This window comes from Chiloscyllium plagiosum, chromosome 17 (assembly GCF_004010195.1).
Source record: "Chiloscyllium plagiosum isolate BGI_BamShark_2017 chromosome 17, ASM401019v2, whole genome shotgun sequence".
NCBI classification, from domain to species: Eukaryota; Metazoa; Chordata; class Chondrichthyes; order Orectolobiformes; family Hemiscylliidae; genus Chiloscyllium; species Chiloscyllium plagiosum.
In genome coordinates, this window is record NC_057726.1 from 33,886,201 (window position 1) to 33,899,181 (window position 12,981).

The window sequence follows — 12,981 nt, forward strand, 5'->3', positions numbered from 1 at the left end:
ATAGGGTCATTCAAGTTCATGAGCATCCACCCTCGGAGAAGCTAAACAGAGACACGCACGAGAATTCCTAGAAGCATGACATTCCAACCGGAACTCTATCAACAAACACATCGACTTGGATCCCATTTATCACCCCCTAAGAAAAAGAACCAGAAATAACATCACCGTAGGAAATGACATCACCACAGGAAACAACATCACCAACCCAAAGAAATCCAGACATATACAGGGGAACCTCAATTATCCGAATGTGATAGGCGGGCACTATTTCGTTCGGATAATTGATTATTCGGTGAATGGATTTCCTCTAGGGCTCGGAGTTTTTAAAGTCTGCTCCCCATTCAGGAGACGCAGCAGGACACAGCGCATGAGACCCACCCCCAACACCGTGCAACACCTCCCCCCCACCTCCCAACTGTCCAACACGAGCCCCTCCTCCCCCTGTGCGTCTCCCCCCGGACACTCCATATCCCTCTCCGGGGCAGCCAGACTGTACACCAACAAGACTGCTGCTGAGGCTGCCTTTGTAGGGTAGGTCTCCTAATAGCGCATGCGCACACACACACAGCCGCCCACACAACCTGTTGACAGGTTCCACGTTTGTCCTGTACAGGACAATGTTGGAGAGATTATCTGGGGACGGAGGGGTTTACCCCTCTGTAGAACTCCAGGGAAAGTGTGGGGAGAGAGAGAGAAGGCAGGATGTCGGTCATTTGGAGACAGTGCCCATTTAATCACTGTAAACTAAAGACGCGATGACTGTTGGAAGCACGTCTTTGATATAACGTTTCCATCGGGACCTCGAGATCTCCTTCGGATAATCCAATTTTCGGATAATTGGTATTCAGATAATCGAGGTTCTTCTGTATTTCAATGAAATAATACAATAAATTTAACATGCTCCCCTGAAAAACTGGAAGGAAACTTGAAAGGGTTTCTGAGTTTGCCAATTTCAGTACTGTATTAAGACAGGAGCTAAGGGTTATCATCAGCATCATCACTTTCAGGTGTAGTTCTGGGTGCAGGGTTCTGACAAAAACGTATTTAGTCCATAAGTGGATGGCTGTTGGTTCAGACTGCTTGTTGAGGGTTGGCTTAAAAAAGGCATCTAGTTTTTGCTGCTTTGCCATCTTTCATGAAAAAGCTGTTCATAAGGTTCCAGATAAGAATTTATGTCACGAACTGCTAATCCTAGTGCATTCTGCATTGTAATCATTGTCTTCTAAGAGCTGCACCTGCCTATCAACTTCCCTCAGGATAGAAGACAAAAGAGAAGCAGAAAAGCTCTTGTGTTGCTGAAGCTTAGACTTCATCATCTTCATCTCGGGCTTCACTTTTAAAGAACAAAGAAAATTTACAGCCCAGGAACAGTCCCTTTGGCTCAGGCTTTGTAGGGTAGGTCTCCTAATAGCACATGCGCGCACGCACGCACACAGCCGCACACAACCCCCCCATCCCCAGATAATCTCTCCAACATTGTCTGTACAGGGCAAACGTGGCACCTGTCAACAGGTTGTGTGTGCGGCTGTGTGTGTATGCGCATGCGCTATTAGGAGACCTACCCTCCAAGCCTGTGCCGATCCAAAACCACTGTCTAAACCTATCGCCCAGTTCCTCAGGATCTGTATCCCCACCTATTCATTCTTCTGTTCAGACGCACCTAAATTGAATCTACCATGCCTGCCTCTGCTACCTCTGCTGGCAACATGTTCCAGGCACCTACCACCCTCTGTGTAAAGTACTTGCAACGTGTATCCCCCTTAAACTTCTTTCCTCTCACCTTGAAGGTGTGACTTCTCGTTATTGAATCCCTTACCCTGCAAAAAATCTCTATCCACCCTGTCTATACCCTTCATGATTTTGTAGACCCCAATCAGGTCCCCCCCCCACCCTCCATCTACTTTTTTCTAATGAAAACAATCCTAACCTAATCAACTTCTCTTCATAGCTAGCACCAGCGAACATCCTCGTAAACCTCCTCTGCATCCTCTCCAAAGCGTCCACATCCTTTTAGTAATGTGAAACCAGAACTGTACGTCGTATTCTAAGTGCAGCTGAACCAAAGTCTTGTACAATTTTAACATGATCTGCCAGCTCTTATACTCGATAGCTCGTCCGATGAATGCAAGCATACCATATGCCTTCGTGACCACTCTATCCACCTGTGCAGCCACCTTCAGGGTACAGTGATCTGAACTCCCAGATCTCTCTGTTCATCAACTTTTCCCAAGGCTGTTCCATTTACAATAAAGTTCGCTCTAGAATTAGACTTCCCAAAATGCATCACCTCACATTTGTCTGAATTGAACTCCATCTGCCACTTCTCCGCCCAACTCTCCAATCTATCTATATTCTCATGTATTCTTTAACCGTCACCTATGCTTTCTGCTACTCCACCAATCTTTGTGTCACTTGCAAACTTAACTGATCAGTCCAACAATGTCCAACAATTTCCCCTCAGCAACAAGTTTTTATGAACAGCTGTGGAGAGATCTTCACAAAGGGATTCAAGCAACCCCTCAACATTTTCAGTCTCCACTTCTTCAAAGCCACTTGCTTTGAAAGAGCGACACAATGTACTTTGATTGCTGGAAGCTCCTCTGACAGTTCAATGCCTTTAACATCATGAAGAAAATCTGGGAAAACCTTCCACCAAACTGCATGCAAGCAGTCCTTATTGACATCGCCCCAAGCCTCCACAACAATGTCAATAGCATTCTTAATCATTATCCCCCTCAGTAGCTCCAATCAGCTTCCTGAATGTTTGCCTTAAGTAATAAACTTTTAAAAACTGCTATTACGTCCCGGTCCATGTGTTGAATGAGAGAGGTTGTGTTTGGAGGTAGAAATAGCACTTTGATATTTTAAGAAAGCTCACCAATGGTGGGAGAATGACTTGGTGAATTGTCCAGAATAAGGAGAATTTTGAAATCCAAATTTTTTCTCCTGCAATAATTTCTAAAATCAGCTTTAAGTCTCCACTAGCATTGGCACCCAACAACACAGTCATTCAATCCTTTGTGACCTTAAAACCTGGAGCGTGTGCTTCATTCATACAAATGTAGGTTCTGGATGGCATTCGCTTCCAACCTGTCTTGTCCAAATTGAAGATTTGATCTAAGGTGTAGCCTTTTTCCTTAATCAATTTTTTATCCCAGGAGGAAATGACAGCACATGTTTCTCTTCTGCACTGGCAACTTTGCCACATAACATTACTTATGAACAGCGTAGCAGTTCTTAAATCCAGCAAACCAGCCACTACTAGCACTGAAGGCAGACACAAAACAGGACCAAACATTACTGTACCTTTCAGAAAGCACTTCACCACAAAGTGCACAAGCCAACTAATCATATGATGTCAGTGCGAGTCCAGTCCTCCGCACACCATGACACCTAGTACTTGGGATGGAATTGCGTAATAGCCAATGGGATTTCGTGTTTTAAAAAAATCGTTCTCCAATTCACCAATCGAGTTACAGCCAAATTGCGTTGATGAAACGCACATTATAGGAGATGAACCTGTATACAGATATAAAAAGAGAAATGCTTGTATTTTTAGAACGCCTATAAAGGTCCAAATGTGTTTTGCAGCTAATTAATACCTATGAAGTAAATCCGCTCTTTCAATCGAGCAAATGTTGCAAATAATAAACTTCTACCAACAGCAGTGCAATAGTGAGTAGGTATTCTGTTTTTGTGATGTTGATGGAAGGAACATATTGGCTGGAATACTGGGGACAATCCAGAATCAGAGCATTGGTATGACATAGAAGGAGGCCATTCAGCCCATCATTTCGGCACCAGTTACATTAATTGTAGGGAAATGCCCTGCTCTTCAAAGTATCCGTGCCTGGGTATTTTTATTTTATCTCTGATTCATGTCTCATCTAAAAGATGACACCTCGAACAGCGTAGTACGCTCTAAATAATGTATCACTTCAACATCATACTGGAACAACAGCCTTGATCATGATTGTTATATGATGATATTTAGAATAGCTCTGGAAAAAGAGTAAGAATCAACCTAGAGTAATGTGATGCACTTGTGTGTATTGGAAGCTGTATGTATTAATAAATAAAAGAATGTTCATTAGGAACAGAAAGAACATGTATGTAGCGTGTTCCAATTTCAACTCTGAAATGATGATAACCGTTCTTTGGTTCATTTTCCAGGGCAGTGCCTTGACCAATCGAAACCAGTCTGCCTGTTTTAAACAAAGTTTGGCAGTTAATTGTCAGGCATCATTAACTGCTTCATTCTCCAAAAGCAGCAATGTATTTGCCAATCCAGGTCCACTTGACAACTAATCAGTGCTGTTTTATAATATGGTATAAATTGTTTATTCATAGAATCTCTACCATGTGGAAGCAGGCTATTCAGCCCATTGAGTCCACACTGACCCTCCAAAAAGCATCCCACCCAGATCCATCCCTCTACCCTGTCCTTGCAATCCTGTATTTCCCATGACTAACCCACCTAGCCTGCAAGCCCCTGGACACTATGGACAATTTAATATGGCTAATCCACCAAACCTTCACATATTTAAACTATGGGAGGAAACACTCGCAGACAAGTGGAGGCCATGCAAACTCCACACAGACAGTTGCCCGAGGCTGGAATCAAACCCAGTTCTCTGGTGCTCAGTGCTAACCACTGAGCCACTGTGCCCCGGATTTCCTTTTTCTTTGTTATTTCTTGTGAATTGTTCTCATGAGCCCAAAATGAAAACCTTTCACAAAATGTGTATTTTGTTTAGTAGTCCTGTGGTTCGGCACTATCAGGTGACTATAAAGATAAATCAAGTGATACATAGAATTGGGCCACATAATCAGTCGTACTGCTGTTCAATTCAGGAAAGCAAGCACTAATTTATTAAAGGTAAATCACGTCTAACTAACCTTAATGAGATTTTTGATGAGGTCACAGAGGTTTAATGAGAGTAATGTTTCATGTTGATCTATTGATTGGGATGAAACCACTGGTTGAGTTCTTGAAAGACTGAACAATTGCATTTCAGTGAATAAAAAATATCTGTTTCTAGGATGGCTAAGTGTTTCAGAACTATATTGTACAAATTCCAAAGCTGTGAAAACGGAATCACACTGTCTAAAATAACCTATCAGAGTGACCACATTGGAAAAAAGTGAATGACTCAACTCTTAACCCACTCATAAAGCCTCAAGGCAGTACCTTTTAATGCAGCTGAGTATGGAACAAGCCATTAGATGCAACCACTTTGGACATTGAATTCTAACTGAGAATGGAACTGTTCCAGCCTTAATCTAACCATGTCTAAACCACAGACATGAAATCAATTTTCTATGATTATGCTTAAATAACTGACTAGTTTGCGAGGGTAGATTATGCAATGAACCAACTATAACCTTTCTTTGCATTTTAGGAAATTATTTTTCTCCAGGCAAGGCAAAAGAAGGCACACAGAAGGAAAAGGACCTTTAGATGGCTTTCCTTCCCTTTCTCCATTCATTCTCCAGTGTTGAGCTCTATTTGTTGAAAATCAGATGAAAATAACATAAGCAAAACCTGAGGAGGGCAGGGCAAGATGCAGAAACACTGCAACAGTACAACCGTCTGTACTGTTTCAATGGGGAGGCAATGGCCTAGTGGTATCATTGCTAGACTATTAATCCAGAAAGTCAGCTAATGTTCTGGGCACCTGGGTTCAAATCCTGCCATGGTCCAGATGTGGAATGAACTTACTGAGGAAGTTGTGGACGTGAGTACAACTACAGCATTTAAGTACATGAATTTGTTAAATACATGAATAGGAAAGGTTTGGATGGATATAGAGCTGAAAATGTGTTGCTGGACAAGCGCAGCAGGTCAGGCAGCATCCAAGGAACAGGAGAATCGACGTTTCGAGCATAAGCCCTTCTTGCCCGAAACGCCGATTCTCCTGCTCCTTGGATGCTGCCTGACCTACTGCGCTTTTCCAGCAACACATTTTCAGCTCTGATCTCCAGCATCTGCAGCCCTCACTTTCTCTTGGAGGGATATAGACCAGGAGCAGGCAGGTGCGACTAGTTTAATTTGGGATTATGTTCGGCATGGACTGGTTGGATCGAAGTGCATGGAAACCGATCCTATCACTGTGTGATAACAAAAATTGCACAGAAATTCAGCAGGTTTACAGCATGTGTGGAGAGAGAAACAGCGTTAACCTTTCAAGTGCAAGGTAAATCTTTTTGAGTTCTGCATGTTGGGTTAAGTGTCCTTTCTCTGTCTGTAATTATTCATATGTATTTAAATATTTTAAGGTACACGTAGTTCTGTATGACGCAGGTTCTAGCAACATGATTTAGCTATAACGTCGCTGAAGAATTAGGGAACAGTATTTTCGAGAATGCTTACCTCCGTTGGCAACACCGCTTCATTCTGCATATAGACCAATGGGCGCACTAAAATCTCCACGCCATTCTGCGCATGTGCCAGTATCCTGTCTTCGTGCCGTTCTGCACATCTGCGATATCTGTGCCAAAGTCTCTGTGCTGTTCTGCACATGTGCAATGTTAGTGCCAAGGTCTTTGTGCTGTTCTGCAAATGCGCAATATCCACGCTGAAGTTGCTGCGCCATTATGGGCATGTGCATATCCACGCTGGTGTCTGCACATGCATGATATCAACGTCAGTCCTCATGCTGTTCGTCACATGCACAATCTCAGCTGCTGACACAGCAGCATTCTGTGAGAGTTACTGTACACAGAGTAGCTTTCTTACATTTTCAAAATGTACTGTGTTAGATTTACTTTTGTTTCTTTTAATAAATATGATTTCACCTTCATTCAGGCCGTGCTATACTTTGCATTAGACTTTTGGGTGATTTTTCAGCGATGGTGAGTGATTTCTTTGGGTGGTCTGCCCAAATCTTTCTTTTCTCCATTATTTCTATTAAGCGAGGTTTTGCAAGAAAGCAACTATGGCCTTATAGGAGAACTACCTGTATTAATGTAAATTAATGTGGTATATTGCATATCAGTAGAGATGTGTTCTTGTTTTAGAATCTTTAAATCATTTATGCCATAATTAAGTGAGCTATTCCAAAACAACTCTTGAATCTATTAAAGGAGCAGATTTTAGATAGTATTATTTTTTGGAACAATGACAGATGCCCTGCTTGTCAATGTTACTTTTTTTATATGAACTTTTGTAAGCAATGTTCCCTCTAATTTATTTTGTCTTTCTTGTACAATAACTTAAAAGGGCTAACTTCAGCACAAACTGCATAGGGACTTTTGTGTTGCTGCACAGCTTACGCAAAGAATTTTTTTGTAACTTAGTGAAAATTAAGTTGATTCAATAACTCATTTGTGTATCCCAAACACACGAAAATAACTGAAAATGCCATATAGGAGTTTATTCTTGACTATAGTATTGCTACTGATATGGCATTTTTTAATATAAAAAATGATGCATATAACCATAATAAGTAGACCCTGAATTTGTTAGTTTTTTTAATTAGAGAAAATTCACTAATAAAAGCAAGTTATAGTGTTAAAAGAAGGAACAATCAACAGAAACTGAATAATCCTAAACAATTCATTTGCAAGATTATTGATTATTGGCAACATCTTAAAAGACTAAACTGCAATATTATAGTGTTGCATAAAAGCAATAGACTGACAAATAAGCTGCATTAAAAACTGGGGGTAGACAACTATGTGCTGTTTATATCTAGACTTGTTTTTAACTTTATGATAATGATATTTATTTAGTAAGCATCAAACCATTTTGAAGCATCTTTGTTGATACTTGTATGAACAAGAAATTGATTAATTTAAACACTGAGGACACAAAAGACTGGAAAAAAACTCAACAATATCAATTAGTTGCATGGAATAAATTGTCTCAGATTGAGTTATGAGTTTTAACATTTGATCAGTTGATAAACAGAAATATGTATTCCATGTGACTTGCACTGAGATTACTTAATTTTGCAGTTTGCAAATGTTTACACAAATCATTATGGTGAAAACTGAATACAGATGAGGTAGCAGCAAATTTATTTGTTCCCGTTATAAAGGAATACCTTTATAATATGATTCATAAGACTGTTGCTCATTTGTAGAGTGAAAAGGATGTTCCAAGAGTTAATTCTTTAATCTTTATGGAATTTGCAAATTTCATAAAGATTTAACAAATTTCATAATTATCTTTTACCAATCTAAAATATAGAAAACTGTTTTAAGTTAGAAAAATAGCCTTTTAAGAAGATTTTTTTCAACATTTTGGGTGAATGGCAAGTGCATTTCCAAGTATTGTAAGTGGAAGTATTGGAAAGGTAAAATTTAAATCCTAATCTGAGATAAACATTTCATTTCATGTGTGATAGATCAGAGGCCAGGACAGTACAGGTCCCTTAGCTACTTAACCTTTCAGAAGCTTTCCTCAATTATGCTAGATTACAACAGATCTGTCCCTCAACTCCACTAAACCCATTTATTTGTTTCATTTCGTTTGATACCCAAACCTTTTAAAGTTTATTTTTAAAATTCATGAATTTTAAATTAAGTGTGTAATTCAGGAGAAAATTGGCCTTATTGAAAATAAATGTAAGGGAGACAATGCGCAAGATTTTCACTTATCTTTAGAGTCATGACCAGAGGTGGCTGGACCTGCAATCTGGATCTTGTGCTGCTTGACATAAGGTGAGTTTGGCATCACAAATCTGATCCAGAGCCATTTTTAAGGAATCTACAAATAGCAGATCGGCAACTAAAGGGCCTTTCTTATGCCAGCTATGATTTTCAGTTGGTATATGGGCTTTGCAAATGAGCTCAAACCACAACCAACACAGTCAAATCCAGGCAAGAAAAGTGACTGATCCCATTAGGGTTCTCCCCAGTTGCATCTACTCTAGCTGCCAGGTTTCACTGCTGCTGACCTCTCATGAAGCACTTGTCCTCTTGTGATCACAACCTGGCAACTGTGACTAAGCTCTCTTTATTTAAAAACTGATCTTTTCTTCATGAACTCATCTATGTTGAGGAAAAAGCAGTCTTTTTAAATGAGTAGTTTGTGTTCGTTTTCACAAAGGATGAAAAGAAAAAAGTGGCACAGTTATATGGAAACTTAAAAACACATTGAAGTGAGAAACTTAATGGATTTAATGCAAGTATAAAATAGTTGTTCAGTCAATAATGGAAATGAAGAACCCAAGTGGTTAGGAGTAGGGTTTAAGCGAAAGCTCTCAGTTTGAATGTCACAATGGTGTCCCGCACAAATCTCTACCATGAACCCTGGTTTTCACCTTTTTAAAAATAATTTGAATAAAAGATGAATGTATTAGATATCAAAGTTTGAATATGACACTAAGGATGCATGGGAAGTACATCGTGATCCAATTTAGATCAGAACGACAAATGAATTTATTTTTTAAAACTGAGCTGTTGAGGAACATAGGGATTTAAGGATCTATGTATATAAAACATCAGAAGTTAATGGAAAAATGAAAATGTAATCAGAAAGATGAATCAAATATTGCCCTTTATCTCAAGGGTGGAATATGAAAGTGAGAAAGTGATGGTTATATGGAACTCATTAGGAGTATAGCATTCAGTTTTGAGCATCACATCTCAGGAAGAATATTTTGGCTTCAGCTGGGGGATAGTGAAGATTCACCAGACTGACACTAGGAAAGGTTTGAATTATGAGGTTAGGTTGTATGAACCTCAATTTGTGTCTTTGTATTTCCTTGAATTTCAGAGACTGAGATATGATCTAATCAAGTGTTTACATTGATAATTTTATCTTCCATCCTTTTATTACTTTTATGATCCGATAGATAAAGAAAAATATTTCTGATGGAGGATTCCAGAATAAAGTGGTATAATTTTATGGAGCCTTCCAAGATGCAATTTGGCTGTTACATTTTCTACATTATAACAGTACCTGTACTTGAAAAGAATTCATTGGCTAGAAAGTTCTTTGAGACGTCCTGAGGTCATGAAAAATGTTCCACTAATTGCAACTTTATTTTGAAAATGGGTTATTTAGAACTGAAATCAGAAAGCATTTTTCTACACAAAAGGTGATTGAAATTTGTCTTCTCAAAATTTGTGGATGTCTGGTCAGCTGATTACGCACACAGTCCCAGACACACACCTTCAATTCTTGGCTGCATCCTTAATTTTGTAGAATGTGGCAGTGGTTGTTAACTTCTGGATGAGCAATCACATATACCCTGACAGAGGCATTGACAAAAACCATAGACTAAACAAACAGTCAGACTGGAAGGTACAAGACTGACACACACAATTCCCAGAGTCACTTTTTGGATTACCAGAAGATAAATTCCAAGTGGCAATGAACTGAAATAGAAGAAACCTAAGAGCCACACAAGTATTTTTGGCACCCGATTACAAATCTTAGAGAACACATCTTGATCAATCCTGCTTTGGGATGTGACAGACATGGTGTCAAGACTGCGATCCACATAATAGTCAGAGGTGGTATGTCTGCTTGGAGTCCTTGGGGAATTCCTTTGTACCTCCCTTATAGTAATAACTAAGCAGTTAGAAGAACCAAGGGTTGAACTGGAAGAAGTCAAGTTCTTTGGTGTTAAAACTACCTCTTTGCAACCTGAATTCCATGTTGTTTTGTCTCTTGCTGTAAGTTTGCACATGATGTTTGTATCATCCGGGAGAGTTGCAATTTCATCCTCATGGACCTCTGTCTCATGGCGACAGAAGGGACAACTAATACAGTGGGAACCATCACTGATGAGTAGTATTTTGTTTAGACATTTTGCACATACTCTGTGTAAACAGTCCAAAATTTTAGGCTTTCGATTATGGCCATTGTACTTTTGATAACAGATCTTGCATTCCAGGTCAGCACTTGAAATGCTTTTGTCTCCTTCTGTTTGAGAGTAGCTCATCTTTCAATCAAATGCTCTGAGGAAAGAAAAAAGTCATTAAATACAAAAAAAATTCTAGAAACATAATACATATATGTATACTCACTGGTTCAAAATAGAGGCTAATCCACATGGTTACGTTAAGGGATAGGTCAGTAGAGTTGCAGTTTCAGATATTTAAGGGTATATCTCAGAATATACAGAATAGATGCGTTCCAATGAGAAAGAAAAGCTCCAAAAGCGAATCTCACCGTCAGTGGTTAACTAAAAAAAATTTAAAGATAAGATCACACTTCAAGAAAAAACATATTATTATATTTTTATACCTGATCCTATGGAAGAATGGAAAATATATAAAAAGGAGGAAATGCTTAAAAAAATGAGAGGATCAAAATATGAGAAATTTATAGCAATATAAACACCAACAGTAAGAATTTGAATATTTATAAATATTGATACAGAAGATTTGAGGTTAAAGCAATTGTGGGTATGAATAGATTTTCTGGTTAGCAACATGTAATGAGTGGTGTGCAACAAAGATCAGTGCTGGGGCCTCTGCATTTTACATAATTGACTTGGATGAAGAGACTGAAAGTATAGGTAAGAAAATGAGTTGTGAAGTGGACATGAGGATACAAATGAATATAGGAGAAAGTGAGGACTGCAGATGCTGGAGATCAGAGCTGAAAAATGTGTTGCTGGAAAAGCGCAGCAGGTCAGGCAGCATCCAAGGAGCAGGAGAATCGAAGTTTCAGGCATAAAAAGGGCTTATGCCCGAAACATCGATTCTCCTGCTCCTTGGATGCTGCCTGACCTGTGCTTTTCCAGCAACACATTTTTCAGCTATAAATGAATGTACTTAGGTTAAATGAGTGGGCCAAGATCTGGCAAATGGAGTATAACGTGGTAGAGCTAATAGAATGCTATGGTTTACTGAGAGGGAAATTGAATATAAAAGTAGGGGACTTGGTGAGTTCACATCTGGAGGACTATGTTATGTATTGGTCACCTTAATTAGGCAGAATACAGGTAGATTGGAAACAGTTCAGAGAAGGTTTACTTGACTAACATCTGGAGTGGATGGGTTGGCTTAAGAGGAAATGTTTGACAAGTTGGGTTTGTATCTGCTGGAGATTAGAAGAGTAAGAAGTGACTCAATTGAAACATAAGATCCTGAAGGGTCTTGATAGGGTGCATGTGGAAAGGATGTTTCCTCTTGTGGAAGAATCTAAAACTATGGGTCACTTTCAAAATAAGGAATTGCCTATTTCAGACAGAGAGTAGGAGATTTCTTTTCTCAGAGTAACGAGTCTTTGGAACACTTTCTTGAAAGGCGGGAGGGGGGAGGGGGGGAGAGGTGGGTGGGGGGTTGAAGCAGTGGTGCTGTAGGATGGCTGATGTGGGGGTGGTGCTGGAGATTGTTTCAAACGGTCTTGAATTTAAAAATAAGAACTAATCCACCAGACACTGCCTGTATATCAAGCAGTTCGTGTTACGATGCTATATAAGGCAATCCCAGATTGAAACAACATGCCTGAATAACAGTCTTGAACAAAATTTCAGAGCTTCGTGTATTTGTGGGTTTCAATGTACTTTTTAACTTCACTTTAATAACTTCACTCACTGAGATCACGAGATAATTACTGATGAGAAAGTCTTTTCACAATATGAATTCACCCATTCACAATGTATTCTCCCGTTGAAACATCCAGTTGGTTTGTAACTTATTTGAAGGGCACTCAAACCTATCCAGTGTTCTGCTGTATTCAGAGGTCTGCTGTAACCATTGATCACTCCTTGGTCTAAAATTAAAATGACATTTTCAGGCAGCGTGTTCACAGTCCCCTACCCAACTAATGTGTCTGATTTGTTATTACATTTTTTTTTTGTCGAATGTTAAGCCTTTCTGGCAAGGCCAAGATTTATTGCCCATCCATCCCTAATTGCCCTTGATTAGTGAAGTTCAAAATTTTCAGATAATTGTATCGTATTTCAGTATGTTGGGACAACGTGAAGAGTCTGCTGGTGACTGACAGTCCAAAATGTGGTCCACTGCTACTGTCACTTGCCCTTCATAGAATGTTCAGGAATTAGGTCATGGGAC

At 39.4% G+C, this 12,981-nt stretch overlaps 2 protein-coding genes across 9 annotated transcripts in view; one reads left to right on the top strand and one right to left on the bottom strand.

Moving 5' to 3' along the window:
* cep89 (centrosomal protein 89) overlaps positions 1 to 12,981 on the top strand; it is a 116,390-nt gene that overhangs the window by 89,632 nt on the left and 13,777 nt on the right. The window lies entirely within an intron of this gene.
* Positions 10,173 to 12,981, bottom strand: part of zgc:165481 (uncharacterized protein LOC100073327 homolog) — a 50,824-nt gene continuing 48,015 nt past the window's right edge. For all 8 annotated transcript variants that reach the window (XM_043706835.1, XM_043706839.1, XM_043706836.1 and 5 more), the window contains one exon: positions 10,173 to 10,914. In XM_043706835.1, coding sequence (XP_043562770.1) covers positions 10,173 to 10,898 — 726 coding nt within the window. In that variant the 5' untranslated portion in view covers positions 10,899 to 10,914. The remainder of the gene's footprint in view (positions 10,915 to 12,981) is intronic.